This window comes from Mirounga leonina, unplaced genomic scaffold (assembly GCF_011800145.1).
Source record: "Mirounga leonina isolate KUSES-001 unplaced genomic scaffold, KU_Mleo_1.0 Mir_53, whole genome shotgun sequence".
NCBI classification, from domain to species: Eukaryota; Metazoa; Chordata; class Mammalia; order Carnivora; family Phocidae; genus Mirounga; species Mirounga leonina.
In genome coordinates this window covers 31384776-31407422 of record NW_023270807.1, presented here as the reverse complement: position 1 = coordinate 31407422, position 22647 = coordinate 31384776, and the positions used below count along the sequence as shown (strand labels likewise).

General features: G+C 35.6%; 1 protein-coding gene across 5 annotated transcripts in view; it reads right to left on the bottom strand.

The window, feature by feature from the left end:
* FAM135A (family with sequence similarity 135 member A) overlaps positions 1–22647 on the bottom strand; it is a 129359-nt gene that overhangs the window by 83758 nt on the left and 22954 nt on the right. For 3 of the 5 annotated variants that reach the window (XM_034991509.1, XM_034991511.1, XM_034991514.1), the window contains exon 5: positions 21753–21832. In XM_034991509.1, coding sequence (XP_034847400.1) covers positions 21753–21832 — 80 coding nt within the window. Of the gene's footprint in view, positions 1–20199; positions 20496–21752; positions 21833–22647 lie in introns of those variants that run through there. The other 2 variants (XM_034991508.1, XM_034991510.1) reach the window with 2 other exon arrangements.

Below are 22647 nucleotides of genomic sequence, written 5' to 3'. Positions count from 1 at the left end.
AAGCAGACTCCCCGCTGAGCAGGGAGCCCGACCAATCCCAGGAGCCTAAGATCATGACCTGAGCTGAAGGCAGACGCTTAACCAATTGAGCCACCCAGGCGCCCCTCAAGGTAGATATTTTAAGAGGAATAACTTATCTGTATACCCAGAAGGAAGCAATTTAGTTTTCTGTAGATGCACAGTAAAGCATTTGATTGGCCACTGTCCTGGTTGCTGAGTGGTAACCTCTAATCCCCTGGAATAAAGAATTTGTTTGGCTTTTATCCCAATTCCTTGGAAGTGGCCTCTAAATCCTTAGAATTTCCTAGGACAGGAAACCACATGGGAGAACACCTAAGGCTGGGGGGACGGGGGTGGTCATGGTCATGGTGGTAGTGGAGTTTATTCATGGTGGGCCCAGATAGTTTATGGTAAGGAGATGACTCAGGATGGGGGCTGGCCACACCAGACCAACTATGTGACTAGAAAAGTGGGGCCTGAGACACATGATGTGAGCCCAACCTCCAGTAAGAGGAAAGGGAGCTGGAGATTGAGTAATGATTCAATCAGGTAAGATTCCCTGATTGGCAATACTCCACATACAAACTTTCTGGGAAGGTAATGAATCCTGACTCCTTGGGGAGAGAACAACAGAAGTTTCACAAATCTGGGACCCTCCCAGACCTTGCCCTATGCATCTCTTCTTTTGGCTGGCTCTGTTATGTATCCCTTTGCTATAATAAAACCATAATAATAAGTAGAGTGCTTTCCCGAGTTCCGTGTGTTGTTCTAGCGACTTACCAAACCTGAAGGGTAATAAGAATAATAAGAACCCTGAATTTGTAGCCATCTAATCAGAAATGTGGGTAGTTTGTGGACCCCTGAAGTGTGACCTTAGGTCTGAAGTAAGCTCAGTCTTATGGAAGACTGTGCCCTTTACCTGTAAAGATTGGTTTACCTCCGTCCAGGTTGTTGGTATCAGGTCATTACAACAAGGTGGAATTTAAACATTTAAATAAAGTGGGCACCTCTAAAGAGCATGGAGCAGAGAGTGGGATGCCAGAGTCTAAATGGAATAAGGAGGTGTCCATATGGAGTAGCTGCCTTATGTCAGAGCCTGTGTAGGATGAAGAGGGCAATCCTGGTGGAGGGGTGACTTAGGGTGAGGTATTGGGAGCCCAAGCAAGATGAAAAGGACAACCACATGGGAGAACACCTAAGGCTGCGGGGTGGGGGGGGCCAGTGCTGGAGCCCAAATTAGGTGAGGAGGTTGTCCTTGCAGAGAGGCAGCCAGGGACAAGGCACAGGAGTCCAAAAAGGATTATGGTGGTGAGGGTGGGTGTGGGCAGTGGCAGCCTGATACACTCTCCCGGAGGCAAAGTAAGGTGAGGCCAACATCACCCAACATCCCTACAGTAGGAACTCCTGGCACAAAGACTTAGTATGTTTAAGTGGGTTTGAGAAGAGTATCCACACAGAGAAGTAACCTGGCATGAGGTGTTAAAGCCCAGGAGAGCATCCTGAGGGAGAGGGAGAGATATGGCATATATGAGAGATCGATCAAATAAGAAAATATATTAAGGATAATGAGAGTCAGGTTTCTCACTGAAATCTTTCATAGAAAGGATAGACACATATGCAAAGTAGATATAAATATAAAATGAATCCTGTGGTACTGGACTGGAATTAGAAATACTGATGTGAACTCACGGTATTTGCAGTATATTTAAAGACAGGTGTAAACTTGTATATGCATGTGTAAATACATGTGTGTGTACATACATGTACTCACTAGCTCTGTCCACTCAAAGGGCCTGAGAGCAACACAGCCACAAATATTGGTTTCATAATACTATTTTCCATTAAAGGAACCAGAGCTTTTGGAGAAATGGTTGACTCTAGAGTTGGGGCACAGATAGAACAAGAGAAGTCTGGATCATATTTTCATACCAGAAAGTAAAGAAGTGCTAAAAGAATGAGGGGACACATCAAAAGGATATGGAAGCTAGCTTGAAGAGTACCCCTGGTCATTTTGGGGATGAACAGAGCATCAAAATAAATTATGATAGTAATAGATTGATATCCATTGAATAACATAGAAACTCTTAAGTCTGTATGGATGTATACATGAATGAATGAAAAAAACACACCTTTGAAGGGAAAAAGAGTAAGTTTACAGCAGAGCAGTCTGAGAAGACCATCAAATGATCCAAGTTAACATCATTACTAATGTGACAAACAAATGTACCACCTACTAGGATATAATGAGATGAACATATAGTATCATTTCGGAGATACTCTTGTCAAAGATGCATAACCTGAATCTAATCATGAGGAAATCACAGAGCAATGCAAATTGAAGGACGTTCTACAAATTAAAAGGATTATAGTCTTTACCAGTTTCAGGGTCATGGAAGTAAAAAAAAGACTGAGGAACTGTTCCATAATGAAGGAGACTAAAGAGACATAACAACTAATGACCATCCATGATTTTGAACTAGATCATTTTTCTATAAATGACTTTACTGGGACAACTAGCAAAACTTGAATGGGTTGAGGATAGATGGTAGTAATGTATCAACATTAATTTCTTGATTTTATTGGGATTATGTAGGAGAATGTTATTGTTTGGAGGAAATAGATACTGAAGTATATGGGGATGATGGAGCATCATGTTGGCAAATTACTCTTAAATGGTTCAGGAAAAAAAGTTATTTATACCACACGTACAATTTTTCCTAAGTTTGAGACAGTTCTCAAATATCTCAAAGGAAACCAAGTAGAAAGAAAACCAATTTGAAGTAGATCAGAAACTTAACTTCCATAATATTTCAGAGAAGAGCTGAGAAGGGGAAGAAATTTTCCTCAACGGAAAGTAGATTGTTTTTAAAGCACCCAGGTAATGTGAAATTAGAATCTGCTGCCTCAAAAACCACAAGTTTTTGCTACTGATTTCCTAAGGATGCTGCTCCAGCGTAGCCCTCTCAAGTGGGGGCTTCTACACTCCTACTACTACTGGACCTGGAGCTCCTTTATTCCTCACTGATGCTTTTAAACACCCTTGGTCTCTCCTTTCTAAAACCACCCTACCACCAGCTTTGAATCTCTTGGACAGTATCATTCACCGTCTCATTCATGTCTGCAGTCACTACAAACCCCGAAAGCCCTCATTTCTTGAAGGCTTTATTTCCTAACTCAAGGTCACTTTCTCCAAAACTACTCTAGCCATCACACCTCCTAGGTTCTCTTTCTCCTCTCCTTAAGTGTTCTTGCCTTCTAGCCCTCCTTAGCTCCTCATTCCTATAGTCATTCCCTAGACTTTTACATTACCATTGACTGCAATCCCTCTGTAATTTAAAGTTCAATCAATAGCCTCTCTCCAGGTTACTCTCTCTAATACCACAAGTTCAACAATCTTTGACCCCATTTAATAGATTCCATGAATCCTACACTCTTTTTTGCAATCCCTGTACTTTTCTCTCAAGATATCCCTTTCCTCCTTACCCATCCTAAATTCTATACTTCATCATTATCACTCATCCTTGCATAGATCCCAATTTGCTTTCTCATATCTGGCTAGATAAATCTCAACTTTTATAAATCGAACTTCCTACCCTGTACCCACATACATACTTGTACCCACAAGCTGAATGTAGCTGGGGAAAAATGCACAACTCCTCTGACCGTCTATACTTTAATTCATGATCACTAATCTCGAGTAGACCCTCAGTGCTGCTTAGCAATCATATTATATTTTCCAAATCCACTTTCTCTCCACATTCCTAGATGACTATTTTGTAAATTATTTTGTATCCTTCAGTCTCAACTGGGAACCCTGGTTCTTATTTCATGAGAAAATAATCAGAGAAGTTCTTTAAGCTCCATTATTACATCTACCTACAGATACACCTGGACAAATTCCCTATTTCTCTGTTCCCTTTTCTGTCAAAACTCCTTAAAAGATTTTTTGGTATTCAGTGTTTCTAATTCATCCCCTCTCATTCTGCCTTTAGTCCATTTTTGTGACAGCCAGTCTCCAAGATGGCTCCCAGTGAGTCTCACCTCCTGGTATCACATCCTTGTACAATTCCTCCAACAAAGTCCCAGGGTTGATTTGCGTGAATACAGCAGAAGTAACAGACTTCTTGAGAGACCCTGAGCCAGAGGCAAGCAGCTAAACAACTTCTAGATTCCAGACCCAAAGAAACTATGACATAATGTTTGTTTTAAATCAAGTTTGGGGGTAAATTCTTACACAACAATAATTAATTCACACGTTAAATAGGTTTTGGCACATGTAACTGCTCTTAGTAAGACCACTAATGTCTTCTGCTTTGCTAAATACAACAGTCAGTTCTCAGACCTCATCTTACCTGACTTACAATCAGCATCAGAAATAGTTACACATATTCTCACTCTTGAAACACTTCTTTAATTTGGCTACCTGGACATTACACTGTTTTGGCTCCTATTTCATGGCCTATCCCTTTTTAATAATTTTTTAGTCAACGTCATTGCCTCTACCAATAGGCTATATCCAATATTTACTGAGTGAGAAGGCTAGAAATGTTCCAACGGAAAAAGCAAACACTGCCATTAGAAATGCCCTAAAAGGGATTCTAACACAGGAATAAGAAACTGTGTACAAGATACATTATTCTAAATTGCATTGGAATGACAATAATTAACCTTCTGTGAAAATTACCTATATCCTCAATTAATATCAACACTTAAAGCTTTTAAAAAGATGAGCCAATGACTCTTTAATTTTATTCTCAAATCAGGAGCAATGGGCAAAAGATACGCAAGTTCCTCCTACTCATTCATTTACTCATCCAATCAACAATATCCATAAATATTTGTTAACTGAATACCTAGTATGTGCCATAACAGTCATCTTCTGGGTATTGGGACATACAGCAAAATAAAGAAATAAAAATCTCTGACCTAATGGAGTTTACACCCTAATAGGAGGGGGGATAAAGAATAAAAATAATAAGTAAATGATACACAGTGTTTCAAGGTAATAAGTTCTACAAAGTAAAGAGAAAAGATGGTAAGAAAGGTAGCAGTTTTAAAAAGAAAAGTCAGGCAATGCTTAATTGAAAAGGTGACATATCAGCAAAGAACACAAGAGATTCATATGTCCTCTCCTCTACTATATGCCACTAGGTTGCTCTCCCTTGTTCACCTTCATAGAAGCCTAAAGGTTTATTCCATGGAGAAGATAAAACAAAGGCCCTCTGAACTTGAAGTCATGTGACAAAACTGAGTAGAGTATATGAACACAGGCATACAGACTACTGAATGCAGAGATACACAGAACTCCTCCTCTACTGGGTTTCCAGAGGCTGGCAGTTAGATTCTTACTCTCCAGGAAGGAAATAGAAAACATCTTCTCTGGCATTTCAAGAAGTGTAAGGAATCTAAGATTTTATCCTACTTGCAAGCTAACAAGCTAGCTGGCCACAATTTCATGGGTGCTGGAAGACAGGAGACTTCTAGGTCAGAGACAAAGGGCTTTGTTACTTACAGCACAGCAAGCAGCATGAGCTGCATGATCACAGCAGTTCCCCTTGTCCTTATTCCCCCAAGTTCCCTGGGGGTGACACACAGGCAAGCCCTAGTGGATGCTATGCATACAGTGTGTTTTAGGTCACAATAGAGGAAACTCTAAGCTTAGGAAACCTTAATCTTTTATAAGGGGCTATAAGAAAACCTGTCTAATCTTTGAAATAGAGACAGACATTATCTTTATTATACTGTATAGTAAACAAATCTAGCTTCTGCTCCAGACAGACAAACTATCTATATCTTCCAAAGCTCCTCACTTATACAAACATCCTTAAAAAGTTAGTTTGGAACAGAAGTCCTTCAGTGTCTCTGCTCACAAGATACACAGAAACGTTGAGAAACCATGAAGAATTATTTTCAACAATATATAGAATAAAATCTCAGATTCTTCACATTTCTTGACACATGGAATCTGACCAACCCAATACATCTATAATAGATATTATATGGATCTATTATAATAGATAAGATCTAAAGACAACTGACTTCAAAGATTCCTTAGCAAACGCTCACCAGCATCACCCTATGCAAAGATCAAAGTGACAAGTCCCAGGTATGCTCTCAGAACTTCCAATTAACTTTCCTTTTGGTCATGTATATACAACTGAGGACTATCAGACACCAGAAGAAAGCTTCTACCATGCAAGTTAGAGACCAAAACAAAAAAGAAAAAAAAAAAAACCTTAAAAGCCTATCAATACCATTCTTAGAGAAAACATATTGCATTTCATGAAACAAGAAAATGTTGCTATGATAGAGGAACACTCAGAAAACAAGAGCATTTGGATTTTAACAGAAAAGGAGAAGGGATCAAAGGTAAGGAGGAAAACAAGGAGGAAAGAGAGGAGGAAGACAGAGGGAAAGGTAAAAAAAAGGAGAAACAACAAAAGCAAAAAGCTCATAAAGGGATTAAAGTAGGAGAAATAAGTACAATAGAAAGTACAGAAGACAGAAAAAATGGAAAAAAATGAGAGAAAAAAAAAACACAACTAAAAATTAAGAGAACCAGTGATGATGATCCACTATTTGAATGACAGAAGTTCCAGAAAGAAAGAACAGAGAAAATAGATAGGTGAAAATCATTAACAAAATAAGAAAATTTCCCAGAACTGAAGAACATGTTTCCAGATTATAAGGGCCCAGTGAGTACTCAGAGACCCAAGGTACATCATTATGTGCCATCAGAACACTAGAAACAAAGAGAAGATTCTACAAGATTCCTAAAAGGGGAAAAGGGTCATATAGAGAGTGAACAATCAGAATGGCTTTGGAATTCTCAACAGTAATGCACAAACCAAAAGACAATGGAACAATATTTTCAGAATTCTGAAGAAAAGAAAGTTCCAACCTAGAATTCTATACTTAGCTAAACTTTCAAACAAGAGGAGAATAAAGACATTTTTAGACATGGAAGGTTTCAAAAAGTTCCTATGCCACTTTTCTCAACAAGATATTGAAATAGGCTCCATCAAAATGAGAATAAACCAAGAAAGAAAAACAGGTGTTAGTAAATAGATATACTGTGGAAGAGAGGCAAAGGGAATCCCTATGAAGATGGTGAAGGAAGATTCCAAAGAATCTCCTGCCTTATAGAACATGACTAATAAATATTGGATTGTGAGCCTCAACAAATAGGTATGTTGAGGTCTGTCATCTGAAAGATCCTTACTGCCATGGTACCATTTTATCCTAAGAATAAACACTTGGTTGGGGCGCCTGGGTGGCTCAGTCGTTAAGCATCTGCCTTCAGCTCGGGTCATGATCCCAAGGTCCTGGCATCGAGCCCTGCATCGGGCTCCCTGCTCTGCGGGAAGCCTGCTTCTCCCTCTCCCACTCCCCCTGCTTGCTTGTGCTCCCTCTCTTGCTGTGTCTCTCTATGTCAAATAAATAAATAAAATCTTTAAAAAAAAAAAAAAAAAAGAATAAACACTTGGCCAGACTCATTTCACTGCTTGATTTGTCAAGGGTGAACTGATGAAGTTTCTTTCCTATTGACTAGATCATGAGAGGGCAGTCTTTTTACTGCACAGTTTTCTGCTTTGACCTACTCCTGAGAGTTGAAGGAGGAAAAGTTTAATGTTGTTTAGATGTAAATCAGCCTATTCCATGTGTTGGATAGCTAATACTTCATCACATTACAACCTTACCAGAAGTCCTGAATGTGGTGAGCTCTAAATTTCACACAATTCACTCCTGACCTTGCCCACTAACTTCCCCAAAGGGAAGTCTTAAAACTTTATCTATACAGAAACATACTATAACCCAAAGACTCTACTTAGCTTTTCTTCTGGGAGTCTTCTTTTAACAGTAGTGATACTGCACCTTTTTTATACACTGGGTTTGTACTTACTACTCAGTTTTTCCAGACTAAACCAGGTATATACTTGGGTAACATTCACAGGTGATAAAACTATTCAGAAAGCAAAAGAATGATTAACACAAAAATTAGGAGGGGTATACAGGAGCCTTTTATGGTACTAGTAATATTCTATTTCTTAAATGAAGGGTTGAGTATTTGGGTACTCATTTTATTATTTAATAAAATAATATGTTATATAATCTTCAAAAATGTATGACACATTTCACACAAAAATTTTAAGTATTTATTGTACAGTTACTCTGTGCCATGCATTGTTCTAAGCTAAGTAGATCAAACCAAGGAAAACAAAAAAGACCACTTACCCTGCCCTCATCTAATTCTATAAATTACATCTGTGCTGAGCATGACAGAGGATAGAGTGCTATGTTATCTTACGAGGGTAAACCTAGTCTGTGAACTCAGGAAAGGCTTTGTGGACAATATAGCATTTGAGTTGAAACTGTAAAAAAGAGTTAGTCAAATGAAGATGGAAAGGAAGAGAATCTGAAGAAGAAAAAGAAACTTCTTGAAGGCAAGGTCCATGTCTCACATATCTTACTTCATATAGCATTATGTACAGGGTCAGCACTTGTGGAGAAACTGGAACCCATGTACACTGTTGGTGGCAATGTAAAATGGTGTTGCCACTATGGAAAACAGTATGGAGGTTCCTCAAAAAATTAAAAATAGAGCTATGATATGATCCAGCAATTACACTTCTGGGCACTTATCTAGAAGAACTGAAAATAGGACCCTGAAGACATATCTGCACTTTCATGTTCATTCCCACATTATTCATAATGGCCAAGTGGTGGAAACAACCTAGATGTCATCAGTAGATGAAAGGGTAAAGAAAATGAGTTATATAATAGAATATTTTTAACCTTAAAAAAAAGAAGAAAATTCTATACTACAACATATGGTGAACTGTGAGGACTTCTGCTAAGTGAAATAGGCCAAACACTATATGATTCTACTTATATGAGCAATCTAATAAAGTCACACTTATCAAAGAAAGTAGAATGGTGGTTACTAGGGGCTGTGAGGAGGGAGAAATGAGGAACTGCTATCCAATGGTACAGAGTTTGAGTCATCCAAGGTTAAAAAGTTCTAGAGATCTGCTGACAACAATATGCATACAGTTAGCAACACTGTACTATACACTTAATTTGCTGAGGGTAGATTTCATGTTATTTGCTTTTTAACAAACACACATACAAAAGAATAAGTGCTTTACTCTGAAGTGTTAATATGTTAATATCCCATGCTAATTTATTTAGAGAAAAGTCCTGAGGTCTTAGTCCTAAGGTAAATACTAATCTTCCTAACATTCTGCAGTTGGGGCTGGGATGCCCAACTACCATAGTTGATCTGGTTACAGACCTTTAATTAATCCCTGTTTTCAGGCCCATTCTTACTTCCCTTCATCTGCTGTATCTTCCTGAAATCCCTGAAGGAAGGTGTCCCAAAAGGCAGTACAGCGCTCACTTCTGTTTTCTGTCCTGCAAAAACTTATTGAACTATTTTGCTATTCCTTTCTGTGTTTTATATTGCTATTACTAAAGAGTCTTAGAAACAGAAGACCCAAACATACGTGTATAGTCTGTTTATTGTCTTAAATCTGAAACCTTCTCTGCTTTTTAATATTTATTAGATGATAACCTCCATCCATGAGGTTGGGAACCACATATATCTTTTTCATTGCTTTAATTTAGGAGTGAGTACTACATCTTACACATAATGGGCTCTCAGCAAGCATTTATCAAAAACTTGAACTTTCACCTAACTTCTTAATTTAGTGCCCTAACTCCTTGTTGAAAGAACTCTGTTTTCACTTTGCCTATCAGTTATCTGCTAACCCAAACATCAGATCTACACTTTTAGAGACCTGTGATAGAGGCCTACAAACACTTATATTAAGTCATGATAATTTATATTTCATATTTTATTCCTGTCACCATCTTGCATTTCCATTTCCTTTGGTTAAAGAGCTGGCATTGATATCTGTTATTTATTTTGTGAACAAGTGAGCATTCATTCAACTGTAACTTAATTAAGCTTACTAAAATATTGGGAACTAAGAGATATGAACATAAGTAAGAACCCTGCCCTTGTTTTCAGAGTTCCCAATCTAGTTTGAATAGAAACATTCAAGCAAATAATTGCACTACAATGTGATAATCTCTTAACTCCCTATTTTGGAGGCAAAGCAAATGCCAATGTAATTATCACTATCTGTTATGCCAGGTAAAAAGACAAATAATGGCAGTGACAGAAAGAAACTACTGAATCTAGGTAAAGCAAAATGGAGGCTTATAACATCAAATGGACTCAAGTTTCATAAGTTATGCAGAGTTTATTGAAAGCTCTAACTCTATGGTGAGTTTTTCCTTCATGATTATTGAGGTTATTCAGTTACTGTTAACAGTAATGGATTAGTGACATAAAATGAATTGTCTCTAGCTGTGTATTTCTTTACATTTTCCTCATTTTTAAAAAGCATTCTTCTTTAATGATTCTTGATGTTTGATTGTATTATAATAAAATAAATAATAAAAATTATAACATGCTAAGAGGTAAAAGATATTTATAGAAAGTGCTATGAAACATAGCAGAGAGGGGCGCCTGGGTGGCTCAGTCATTAAGCGTCTGCCTTCCACTCAGGTCATGATCCCAGAGTCCTGGGATCGAGCCCCGCATCGGGCTCCCTGCTTGGTGGGAAGCCTGCTTCTCCCTCCCCCACTCCCCCTGCTTGTGTTCCCTCTCTCTCTCTCTCTCTGTCAAATAAATAAATAAAATCTTTAAAAAAAGAAACATAGCAGAGAAAACTTTCAACTGGGAGTTACCTATGGCTTAAAAAAGGAGATAATGAGGTAGGGAAAACATGCACAAAATATGAGGTAAGTTAGAACTCAACAAATTTGAGAAAATGGAAGTGGTTTTATAGGGAGACCACAAGGAGATGGTGGGAAATAAAGTTAGACATGTAGGATAGGGTCAAATCATGAAAAATCTTAACAATTCAGCAAAACTGTCAAAATATTTCAGTGGGTTTCACAGGAAGCCCCTGAAAAGCTGGTGGCTGGGAAAAGCTTAAGGAGACAACTAATAGGGGAAAAACAGATGATTCTTCTATGTCAAAATATTTGAAGCTGTATTTCAAGTGGCCAATTTACTACTGCCAAGGCACAGTAACTGGGACAACCCCTCCTTACTTTGATAGCTAGCCTTTATTTCCAGCCCTCCTTTTTTCTTGATATTAATTTGTTCTTAACTGCTATCACCTTTATAAAAGCACAGGGTGGTGGTACGTAGGAATACATGTACACACAAAGAATTTTATCCAGAATAGATGGCCTTAGAAAAACTCTGGCCAAATACAAATAACTGGAAATTACTTTATTTTTCTGAAATTTCTTTTTTGTTCAACCAGGGTTGATTTCTTATTAGTCCAAATGCTTATCTAGTTGTGAAACTTCTACCAAAGTGGAGAGTATATGTATGTGTGTGTGTATATATGTATGTGTGTGGGTATATGTGTGTGTGTGTGTGTATATGTGTCTGTATGTATATATATATATTTTAAAGCAATAAGACGTTCTCCAAACATTATTGTTTGAGGTTTTACGCAATTTTCCCTTTCTCCTCATAAATAGCAGTCTTATAGAAGAACTACATAAAAATTTTTCCAAAGAGGACATCAAAATGGCCAATAAGCATATGAAAAGATGCTAATCAACAACACATAAGGAAAATGCTAATTTAATCAGGGAAATGCTAATCAACAACACAAGGAGGTATCACCTTACATGTATTGCAATGCCTATTATTAAGAAGACAAGAGCCAACAGATGCTAACAAGGATGTGGTGAAACCCTATACACTGTTGGTGGCAATGTACATTGGTCTGACCACTATGGAAAACAATATGGAGGTTCCTTAAAAAATTAAAAATAGATCTGCCATACGATCCAGCAATTCCACTTCTTGGGTATATAGCTAAAGGAAATGAAAACAAGATTTCAAAGAGATAAATGCACTCCTATGTTTACTGCAGCATTATTCACTATAGCCAAGATATGGAAATGATGAATGAATGGATAAAAAAGATGTGGTGTGTATATATATACACACACACATATATATACAGTGGAATGACATTCAGCTGTTAGAAAGGAGACTATCTTGTTGCCATTTACAACAACATGGATGGACCTTGAGCACATTATGCTAAGTGAGATAAGTCAGAAAAATAAAAAATGATGTATATCACTTATTTGTAGACTCTAAAAAAGTTAAACTCGTAAAAAACAGTAAAATGTGGTTAATAGAAGTGAGGGAGTGGGGAGATAAGATTGATGTTGTTTAAGAGTACAAACCTGCAAGGAGCAGTAAATAAGCCATAGAAATCTACTGCACAGTATAATAAATATAGGCAACAATACGGTGCTACAATTATGTAATGTCAATAAATATTGCTACAACAACAATCACAATAAGTAAATGTATCAAAGTAACACGTGGTATACCTTAAATTTACACATTATATATTAAGCTTATTCACTAAAAAAAAAGAAAAACAAAAAAGTAGCAGTTTTATTTTACTACTACTACTAACTACCATCTATAGAGCACTTACTATGTGCCAGGCACTGTGCTTTATGTATATTGTTAGTAATCCTTTAGGCAATTTTATAGGGCAGGGATTAATATATCTATTTTAGAGATACCATGGCTCTGATAATTTAAATAATTTACCCAGAAGCAAATGTCACTGCTGTTTGTCCCCAGAGCCTCTGTTTGGTCTTCTATGTCAGAGTGATAAAGTAGTTTCAATATAGGTATGCAGTTCACTCTTACACATATCACAGAACCCTTACACTAGAGTAAGAAGTAGCTGTCTCATTGGGGAAGAAAAGACTCAAAGGAGGTATAAAAAGGTTAAACCATATCACTGAGCTATCCTGTATATAAGTAAGGCTAATTCTTGAGAATTGAGAAAGAAAAGGCATATAAATGGTTGCTGGGCAACTCCTTCTTCATGACTATCTTTAAATCAAGTTGGTTCTGAGATCCTAAAGTCCAACTTATTTCAGTTTTTTAAGATCTGGGGCAATTTGGGATAGAAACAGAGGGCATGACAAAGGGAACCAATATTTACTGAGCATTATACCAGGTCTCTTTACCTAATTTTCTCATTTAATTTTCACAAACACACTGTTACACTATAAGACAGGGATTATTTTCCATTCACTAATTAGGTAATAACTGATTATTTCCATTTACTCAGAAAAAGTGAATAATTTGCTTAAGACCAAACAGCTAGTAAGTGGCAAAACGAGACTTGCTAGTGAGCGGCAGAACAAATCCAAATTCAAACACTATCTACAGATTAAGTTAGTTTTACAAGCACAGAAATTCAAGTGTAGGCACTTAGATTTCCTTGATAAGTTATAAATTCAGGGGTCTTTTGTGAGGTCTCTTCTTCCCTTTGGATATTTCTCTTCTTGCCCTTGGTAAGAAATATCTTTATTAATTAAAAAAAATTTTAATTTACTTATTAACACGAGATGTTATCCTATGTACTTACTATGCTGTACAATTATATAATCACAGGAAAACATCAAATTAACTTTATCATAACTTTCAGCTCTTTACATTAAATGGTTCACAAATAGCATAGTAAATGAGACAAAATGTGACTGCTTCTCATTCTTTCTCACATTATGAGAAGTCAAATCATAATATTTTACATGTATACAGCCCTTTACAGTTTGCTGAGAACTTTCACTTATTTAACATCCAACCACCTTGTAAAGCAGGTAACACACTTACCAGATGAGAAACTGAAGCTCAGAGAGGTTAACTGAGTTTTCCAAAGTAACATAAAAGGAAGCTGGTAGGCTGATTCCAAGTCACTACTTTGTTAACTACAACAGAGCTGTATCTCTGAATATACAAACTTCTAAAATACCTAAGATATACCTATAGTCATCTCTAAATCACAGGCGACCCAGATCAATACCACAATGGTAACTAGATTTGTCTTGTCTTGCCAGAAACTTAATTAAGACCTTCCTTTTTTATGTTGGATAGTCATTTCAATTTTATAAACACTTTCCCTCTCGTGTTACCATAAAAATGAAAATGCTATTTACTTGTTTTCGACATTTGGAATCAACCCAGAGACAGAGCACATTAAGATTTAACTACAGTTACAAAACAGAATTTGAATGTTAGCAACCTTGATATTATAAAAGAAAGGATATACTTAACAGGTTGAAAGGTGGAGGAAAAGAGAAAATTTGAAAAAAGAGGCAAGATTCTTTATATCCTTACATTACAAATATTGGCTAAAATAGGAAACAGAAGTTTAAACAATATATTATTTAACAGTAACTTCAAAGTCAAAGAAAGATATGGGAATAATGGTATCTCTTAAAAAGTAGGGGGAAGGGAGGGAGGAAATAGTTTATGATTCAGTTGCATTCATCATACCAGGAAGTGAAAATGTCTGTATAAAGGAAAACATTAGAACTAGAGAAATAGTTAAAAGTGGATGCATCTAAAAAGTAACTATGTTTTCATGAGAAATCTTTCTGGACTAATAAATTTTTTAACTATTTGTATTATTTTCGTAAAATTATTTTTTCAGAAAAAAGGGATGGGTGGATATTAATAAGCAAATGAAACAATATATGTTTCCTTTAAAAAATACTATTATTAGAAATGGGGAGTTGTTATTTGAACTTTTTATCAAAATTGTACATAGGGCTCTAACATGTCAAACTGGGGCCAGTTTCTTAGAACAAGCAATGACTTCTTTGTTGTAGAAGTCTGTGAATATTCTTATTAATCAATTTTCAACAGCCCTATAAATACTCATTGTCTTTTATGACTGATGCTATTGTAGATGACAGCTATTTCCTGACTCAAACCCCTCACTGTCAGCACAATTTCATGCTGGAAATAATTTAAATGTGTTGCAATAAGCTGTATAATACCATCTAATTCCTACCGCATCTAACCTGCCTTTCTGCAACTCACAGACAAAATCATTACTTTCTTTCTTCTTATACAAGGTTTTCAGAAATACACATAAAGTGTAGGAATTATGGTAAAATACAGTACTGGAAAGAAAAGATCTTGAGGTGACAGTACAAATCAAACAAGAAAAATAGGATATGTAATAGAGAAAATCCAAGCCCCTAAAAGAAGTGAATTTTTAAGAAACAGAGGTAAAAAGAGAACACACAGGATAAAGAAAAACTCCCCCAATATGAATATATTTATGTTATCAAGGATGAGTCTAGAAATCAATGATATGTATTAAAATAAAGTCAGCCAAATTCATAGGAGTAACTTCTGGAAGCAGAAAATTTTGGGAAGGATAACTTTTCCTAACAAATTTACCAATATTAAAAAGATACATACTCTGGGAACTCTTAAATACTATTTTAAAATGAAACAAACTTGAAGGAAGTAGGACATAAAAAGAGAACCGAATCAATATCTCTAAGACTGGAATAAATTTGCTGCCTTCTTTGCATGTATGAGCTAGCGCGCTCTCTCACTCTCTCTCTCTCTCCTTTTTTCAAGATTGCTGGTGAAGTAAACCTCACCTGGGCATGAGAACATTATTTTGGATGTACCATGCCTGTGAGCCTTAATAAGTCACCAACTCCATCAACCAATGTCCTCTATAATTTTCATATGAACTTAAAACATTTAACATGATAGGCTATTATGGGGTACACTGGCAGGAAACACAACTGAAATACCAGATTTACCTTATCATAGAGATGTTCAGAGGATGAAACAAAAACCTATGGAACACTACACACATATAAAAGATGATCATGCTGGGAATGGTACTGGGATGGGGAAAGTAGCATATCTCATAATCGGTTAAGGGTCATTTGTAAAAATCCACACATATTAGTGTATACTACAAACAAGAAAAATAAGATATTCTAAATTAGAGAAAAACAAAATACACTGATACAACATTAGGATAAAAAAAGGTCTTCAGAAATTATATTAGGTATCACATTTTAGACATGACAGGCAAAAGTTTGCTGATTTGAAAAAGTATGAAAGAAATTATATTTTTCTTCTTCTGTTCAAAATCTAGTTCTTGTGCTTTCCATTTTGGCTGTATAATTAACTGAAAAACTATGCAACCTCTTAAAAATATTCTTGTATAATGCTATAAAAATACACACATAAATAATGTTTTCACATACAAACTAAAAATCATATATTATGGAATTTTATTGCTTTTCAAACCCAGACTTCTCTTTTATTTATTTTTTTAATTTATTATTTTTTTTAAAGATTTTATTTATTTGACAGAGAGAGATACAGCGAGAGAGGGAACACAAGGAGGGGGAGTGGGAGAGGGAGAAACAGGCTTCCCGCGGAGCGGGGAGCCCAACACGGGGCTCGATCCCAGGACCCTGGGACCATGACCTGAGCCGAAGGCAAACTCTTAACGACTGAGCCACCCAGGCGCACCCCCCAGGCTTCTCTTTTAAAGACTGGTGTCTGCTATAAACTATTTTTAAAAGATACTTCCTTCCACACAGTCGTAAATTATCAGATAATGGACATTTCACAGTCAATACTACAAAGTTAACAGTATTAGAAGCTGAAATAGCAACAATGACTAAATCTGGATTTACAACTAATTAAAAACAAACCGAAATCACAGTGTCCAGGAAAAAGCACTTAAAAAGAAAGTACTCTATTTGGGTATTTCTGAAATACTATTTGTCATAATGTTAAAATAACATTACTCTGTAAATGGCATTAATTACATGTAATATTTCTGTCATACAAATAATCTAGAAAGATCTCAAACAACTTAACTTTACATCTCAAGGTACTAGAAGCATAAACTAAGCCCAAAGTTAGCAGAAGGAAGGGAATAACAAAGATCAGAGTGGAAATAAATGAAATAGAGACTAGAAAGACAATAGAAAAGTTCAATGAAACTAAGTGATGGTTTTTTGAAAAGATAAACAAAATCAACAAACCTTTAGCTAGAATATGAAAAAAAATGATTCAAATAAATATAATTATAAATGAAAGACACTACAACTAATACCACAAAAATACAAAGGATAAGAACAATTAATGCCAACAAATTAAATACACTAGAAATGGATAAATTTCTAGAAACATACAACCTTACCAAGACTAAATCATGAAGAAACAAAATCTGAACAGATCAATAAGAGATTGAATCAGTAATCAAAAATCTCCCAACAAATAAAAACCCAAGACCAGATGACTTCACTGGTGAATTCTTTTTTTTTTTTTTTAAGATTTTATTTATTTATTTGACAGAGAGAGAGAGAGACAGCGAAGAGGGAACACAAGCAGGGGGAGAGGGAGAGGGAGAAGCAGACTCCCTGCCGATCAGGGAGCCCAATGCGGGGCTCGATCCCAGGACCTGGAATCATGACCTGAGCCGAAGGCAGACGCTTAACGACTGAGCCACCCAGGCGCCCCTTCACTGGTGAATTCTACCAAACACTTAGATTTGAATGAATACTAATCCTTCTCAAATTTTTCCAAAAAATTGACCAGGAAGGAATACTTTCAAAATCATTTTAAAAGGCCAGCACTACACTGATACAGAAGGCAGACAAATACACTACAAGAAAAGAAGAATTACTGGCCACTACCCCTGGAACACTGATGCAAAAACCTCAACAAAATACTAACAGACCAAATTCAAGAGTACTTTAAAGGGATCATTTAGTATGGCCAAGAGATTTATCCCTGGGATGCAAGGATAATTTGACATATGCAAATAAACATGATATACCATATTAACAGAATGAAGAATAAAAATCATATGATCATTTCAGTAGATGCAGAAAAAGCATTTGACCAAAGTCAACATATTTTCATGATAAAAACTTCAATAAAGTAGGTAAAGAAGAAATGTACCTCAACATAATAAAGGCTATATAGGACAAGCCCACAGCTAACATCATACCCAATGGTGAAAAGTTAAAATCTTTCCTCTAAAGTTAGAAACAAGGGCACCCATTCTCACCACTTCTATTCAACATAGTACTGGAAGTCCTAGCAACAGCAATTTGGCAATAAAATGAAATTACAGGCATCCAAATAGGAAAAGAAGAAGTAAAATTATTTGTGTGCAGATGACATGATCTAAAGACTCCACCAAAAAGCTGTTAGATCAACAAATGCAGTAAAGTTGCAGGATACAAAATCAACATACAAAAATCAGTTGCTTGTCTATATACTAACAATGAACTTTTCAAAAGAGAAATCAGAAAGCAATCCCATCACTGTGTTATTTACCTGAAACTAATATAACATTATATGTCAACTATACTTCAATAAAAAATAAATAAAAGGTAATTGTTCTGTGCATGTTTATTTCATAAATGTAAAATCACTCAATTATTTAAAAACAGGAAAAATTCCATTTACAACAGCATTGAAAATAATAAAATACTTAGGAATAAATTTAACCAAGGAAATAAAAACGTGTATATTAAAAACTATGACACTGATGAAAGAAATTGAAGAAGACACAAATAAAAGGAGAGATATCCTGTGTTCTTAGATTGGAATAATTAATATTGTTAAAATGTCCACACTACCCCAAGTAAACAGATTCGATACAATCTTTATCAAAATTTCAATGGCATTTTTCACAGATATAGAAAAAATTATCCTAAATTCATATGAAACCACAAAAGACTCTGAATGGCCACAGCAATCTTAAGAAAAAATGAACAAAGCTAGAGACATCACACCTCCTGATTTCAAGGCTATAATATTACTATTAAAAGGCTACAGTAATCAAAACACTATGATAATGACATAAAACATGTACACAGGCCAATGGAAGAGAATAGAGCCTAGAAATAAACCTATACACACATGATCAACTAATCTTTGACAATGTACCAAAAACATATAATGGGGAAAGAACAGTCTCTTAATAGTGCTGAGAAAATTAGATATCTACATGCAAAAGAATGAAACTACACCCCTATCTTACATCACTCACAGAAATTAACTCAAATTGATTTAAAGACTTAAATTTAAGACCCAAAACCATGAAACTCCTAGAAGAAAACATAGGAGAAAAGGTCCTTGACATTCATCTTGTAAATGATTCTTTGGATTTGACCCCAAAAGCAAAGGTAAAAATAAACAAGTGGGATTATGTCAAACGACAAAGCTTCTGCAGAGTAAAGGAAATCATCAATAAAATTAAAAGACAACCTATCAAAAGTGGAAAAATATTTGAAAAAATCATATATATCTAAGGAGATTAATATCCAAAAAAGAACTCACATAGCTCAACAGCAAAAAAACAGTCTGATTAAAAAAATGGCAGAAGTTCTGAATAGACATTTTTTTAAGAAGATATACAGATGACTGACAGGTGCATATAAAAAGGTGCTCAACATCACTATCACCAGGGAAAATGTAAATCAAAACCACAAAGATGGGGCACCTGGGTGGCTCAGTTAGTTAAGCATCCAGCTCTTGGTTTAGGCTTAGATCATGATCTCAGGGTTGTGAAGATTGAGCCCCATGTCCTGCTCTAAGCTCAGCGGGGAGTCTGCTTGAGATTCTCTCTCTCCTCCCTCTATCCCTCCCCGGGCTCGCTCCATGCATGGGTGCACTCTCTCTCAAATAAATAAATAAATAAATAAATAAATCTTAAAAAAACACCACACACACACACAAAGAGATATTTGCTTATACCTGTTAGAACTGTTATTTTCAAAATGTCAAAATATAACAAGTACTGGTGAAGGCATGGAGAAAAGGGAACCCTTGTGACTGTTGGTGGGAGTGAAAATTGGTGCAGCCACTATAGAAAACTGTATGGAGGCTCCTCAAGAAATTAAAGTTACAACTACCATAATGATCCAGCTCATGGGTATATGTTTGAAAGAAATGAAGTGAGTATCTCGAAAAGAAATCTGCACTACCATGTTCACTGCAGCATTATTCACAATATCCAAGATGGAAATAACCTAAGTATCTGTCAGCAGATGAGTTTATTAAGAAAATGTGGTCTCTCTCTCTCTCTCTCTCTCTCTCTCTCACACACACACACACACACAGAGGAAGGCAGGGAGGGAGGGAGAGAGAGAGATATCTTATTCAGCCATAAAGATGGAAATCTTGCCATTTGCAATGACATGGATGAACCTGGAGGGCATTACACTAAGTGAGATAAGTCAGACAGACAAAGACAAATAGTGCATGGAATCACTTACATGTGGAAACAAAACAAAACAAAACAAAAAGTTGATTTCATAGAAACAGCAGAATTGTGCTTGCCAGGGGCTACAGGGTGAGAGAAATGGGGAGATATAGGTCAAATGGTACAAACTTTCAGTTATGAGTAAGCTCTAATGCACAGCATGGTGACTACATAAATAATAAAGTCTTGTATACTTAAATTTGCAAAGAGTAGATCTTAAGTGTTTTCACGACACACACCCAAAAGAGTGAACTATGTGAGGTGATGGATATGCTAATTATCTTGATTGTGGTAATTATTTCATAATGTATATATAACAAATAATTTGTATACTTTAAATATACACAATTCTATTTGTTAATTATTTCTCAATAAAGCTGAAAAAATAAAAAGGGAGCCCAGAAAAAAAGGTCTATTTTTTTCAACTGGCAACTTTAGAAGATATACTAGGCAAGACATTTAGTCTAGTAGATTAAGGAAGTTCAAAAAGGGAGGGCCAAATCTGTCTTGCAATATTAATTATTTTAACCTCTATGTTTCATAGAAAGTAGACTTACAAAAGTCCAACTGACAATAAACTACACTTTAATATGTATGCCAGGCCAAAAAAAAAAATACTGATTTTTTTTTTTTAAAAAGGAAAGAATGTACATATTTTTGGTCATAAGCAATAAACCTCCCTGAGCATTTTGAGAGTCTTCAGGAAGATGGAATAAACTCTCCATTATGTAAAACTCATTAAAATCTATAAACCTAGCATTTTAGCACCCACAGGATGCTAAAAAGATAATCCTAAACACTTCAAATTCCCAGAATATTTTCTTCAGTTTTAAAATAGACTGAATTATGCTCAGCATAGCTTTAGTGTTAGGTATATTTTATTATTTATGATGTTTTCAAAACTCATAATTCATATTTGACATATATGATAACTCTCTAGAATGTTTCATTAACCATTTCATTTCCTAACTTCATAGAATGAAACAGTACACTGTATCAGGAAAGCTGAAAAAATGCTGATTATATCAGGACCACCAGTTTTGGTTCAAACATTTTAATGCTGGTGTCTCTCCATAGAATATAAGTAAATAACCGAGCTACTATAACATATCTACCTTATACTGTATACTTTACTTTCTGCATTTTGTTTTTTAGAGTAGTTAACCCAGACCAAAAATGTGGTTTAAAAAAATTCTCAAAGGCATACTATAAAACTATCATAAAACACCTTTGTAATCATATATCAAATTATATGTCCACATTCACTGTGTATTTTTAAAAAGTACATCTTACATGATATAACTGACACCACCCCTACTTATGTTTGTTTTTGTGGAAATTTTACATACATTCTTTCATATGCTCATCATAAGAAATCTAAGAGAAAGACAAGGAACCTATAATCAAGCCTGTTTTACTGAGGCCTCAAATATATTTCTTATTATAATGATACTCGTTGGTATCTTATATTTGTAATTAAAAAAATAAAAATAATTAAAAGTTATCATTGCCATTATAATGTTGCTTCAGACTTTTCTTAAAAGTTAAAAACATTCCTTGGCTTACCTGCTGCATGTAACAAACTAGCTTCTACTCTGTGGGGAACTCGTGGTGGAATTTTCATAGATGCACGTATCTGGTAAAAACTAAAGGAAGATAGACCAAAAAAATCATTTCAAAATATATTTTAAAATATGCAATGACCCAATTTCTATATATCCGTATGTATTAAGTAATAAATTTGGTCTGCTTATCTCCATGTCCCATAATATTTATGTATTTATTATTTATTTTTTAAAGATTTATTTCTTTATTTTAAAGATTTTATTTACTTGGGAGAAAGAGGGAGCACGCGAGACGACACTCGCACCAGAGAGCGCAAGTAGGGGGAGGAGTAGAGGGAGATGGGCAAGCAGACTCCGTGGTGAGCAAGGAGCCAAGGCAGGGCTCAATCCCAAGACCCCAACATCATAACCTGAACTGAAATCCAGAGTCAGCTGCTTAACCAACTGAGCCACACAGGTGTCCCTCCCATAATATTTAATACTGGTGAAAGACAATACATCAGGTCTACATCAAATATCAGCAGCATGCTATTAGATCCAAAGGGAAATCAGCATGTATAAAGATGAATTAGAGAAACAAAAGAAATGTATTTGGTATTTCTTACTTCAAATGAGAGAATGGCCTAGCAACCAGAGGAGTTAGTAAGGCATCTAAGACTTTCATGGTCTAATTTGGTTTTTCATTTTTTTCTTTTAAAACATAATAAAGATAAATTTTTCTTAAGCATAATTTTGAGAAAATACAGATTATAATGGTTTTTGAAAACTGGCTTAATACTATAAATTACAAAATAAAGACATGTATTTGGTTTAAAGAATTCAGCATTTTTTCAAGGTCAGGGCTACTTGTTTATATACTTTTATTTATTTATTGTACAGGATTTTATAATATTTAT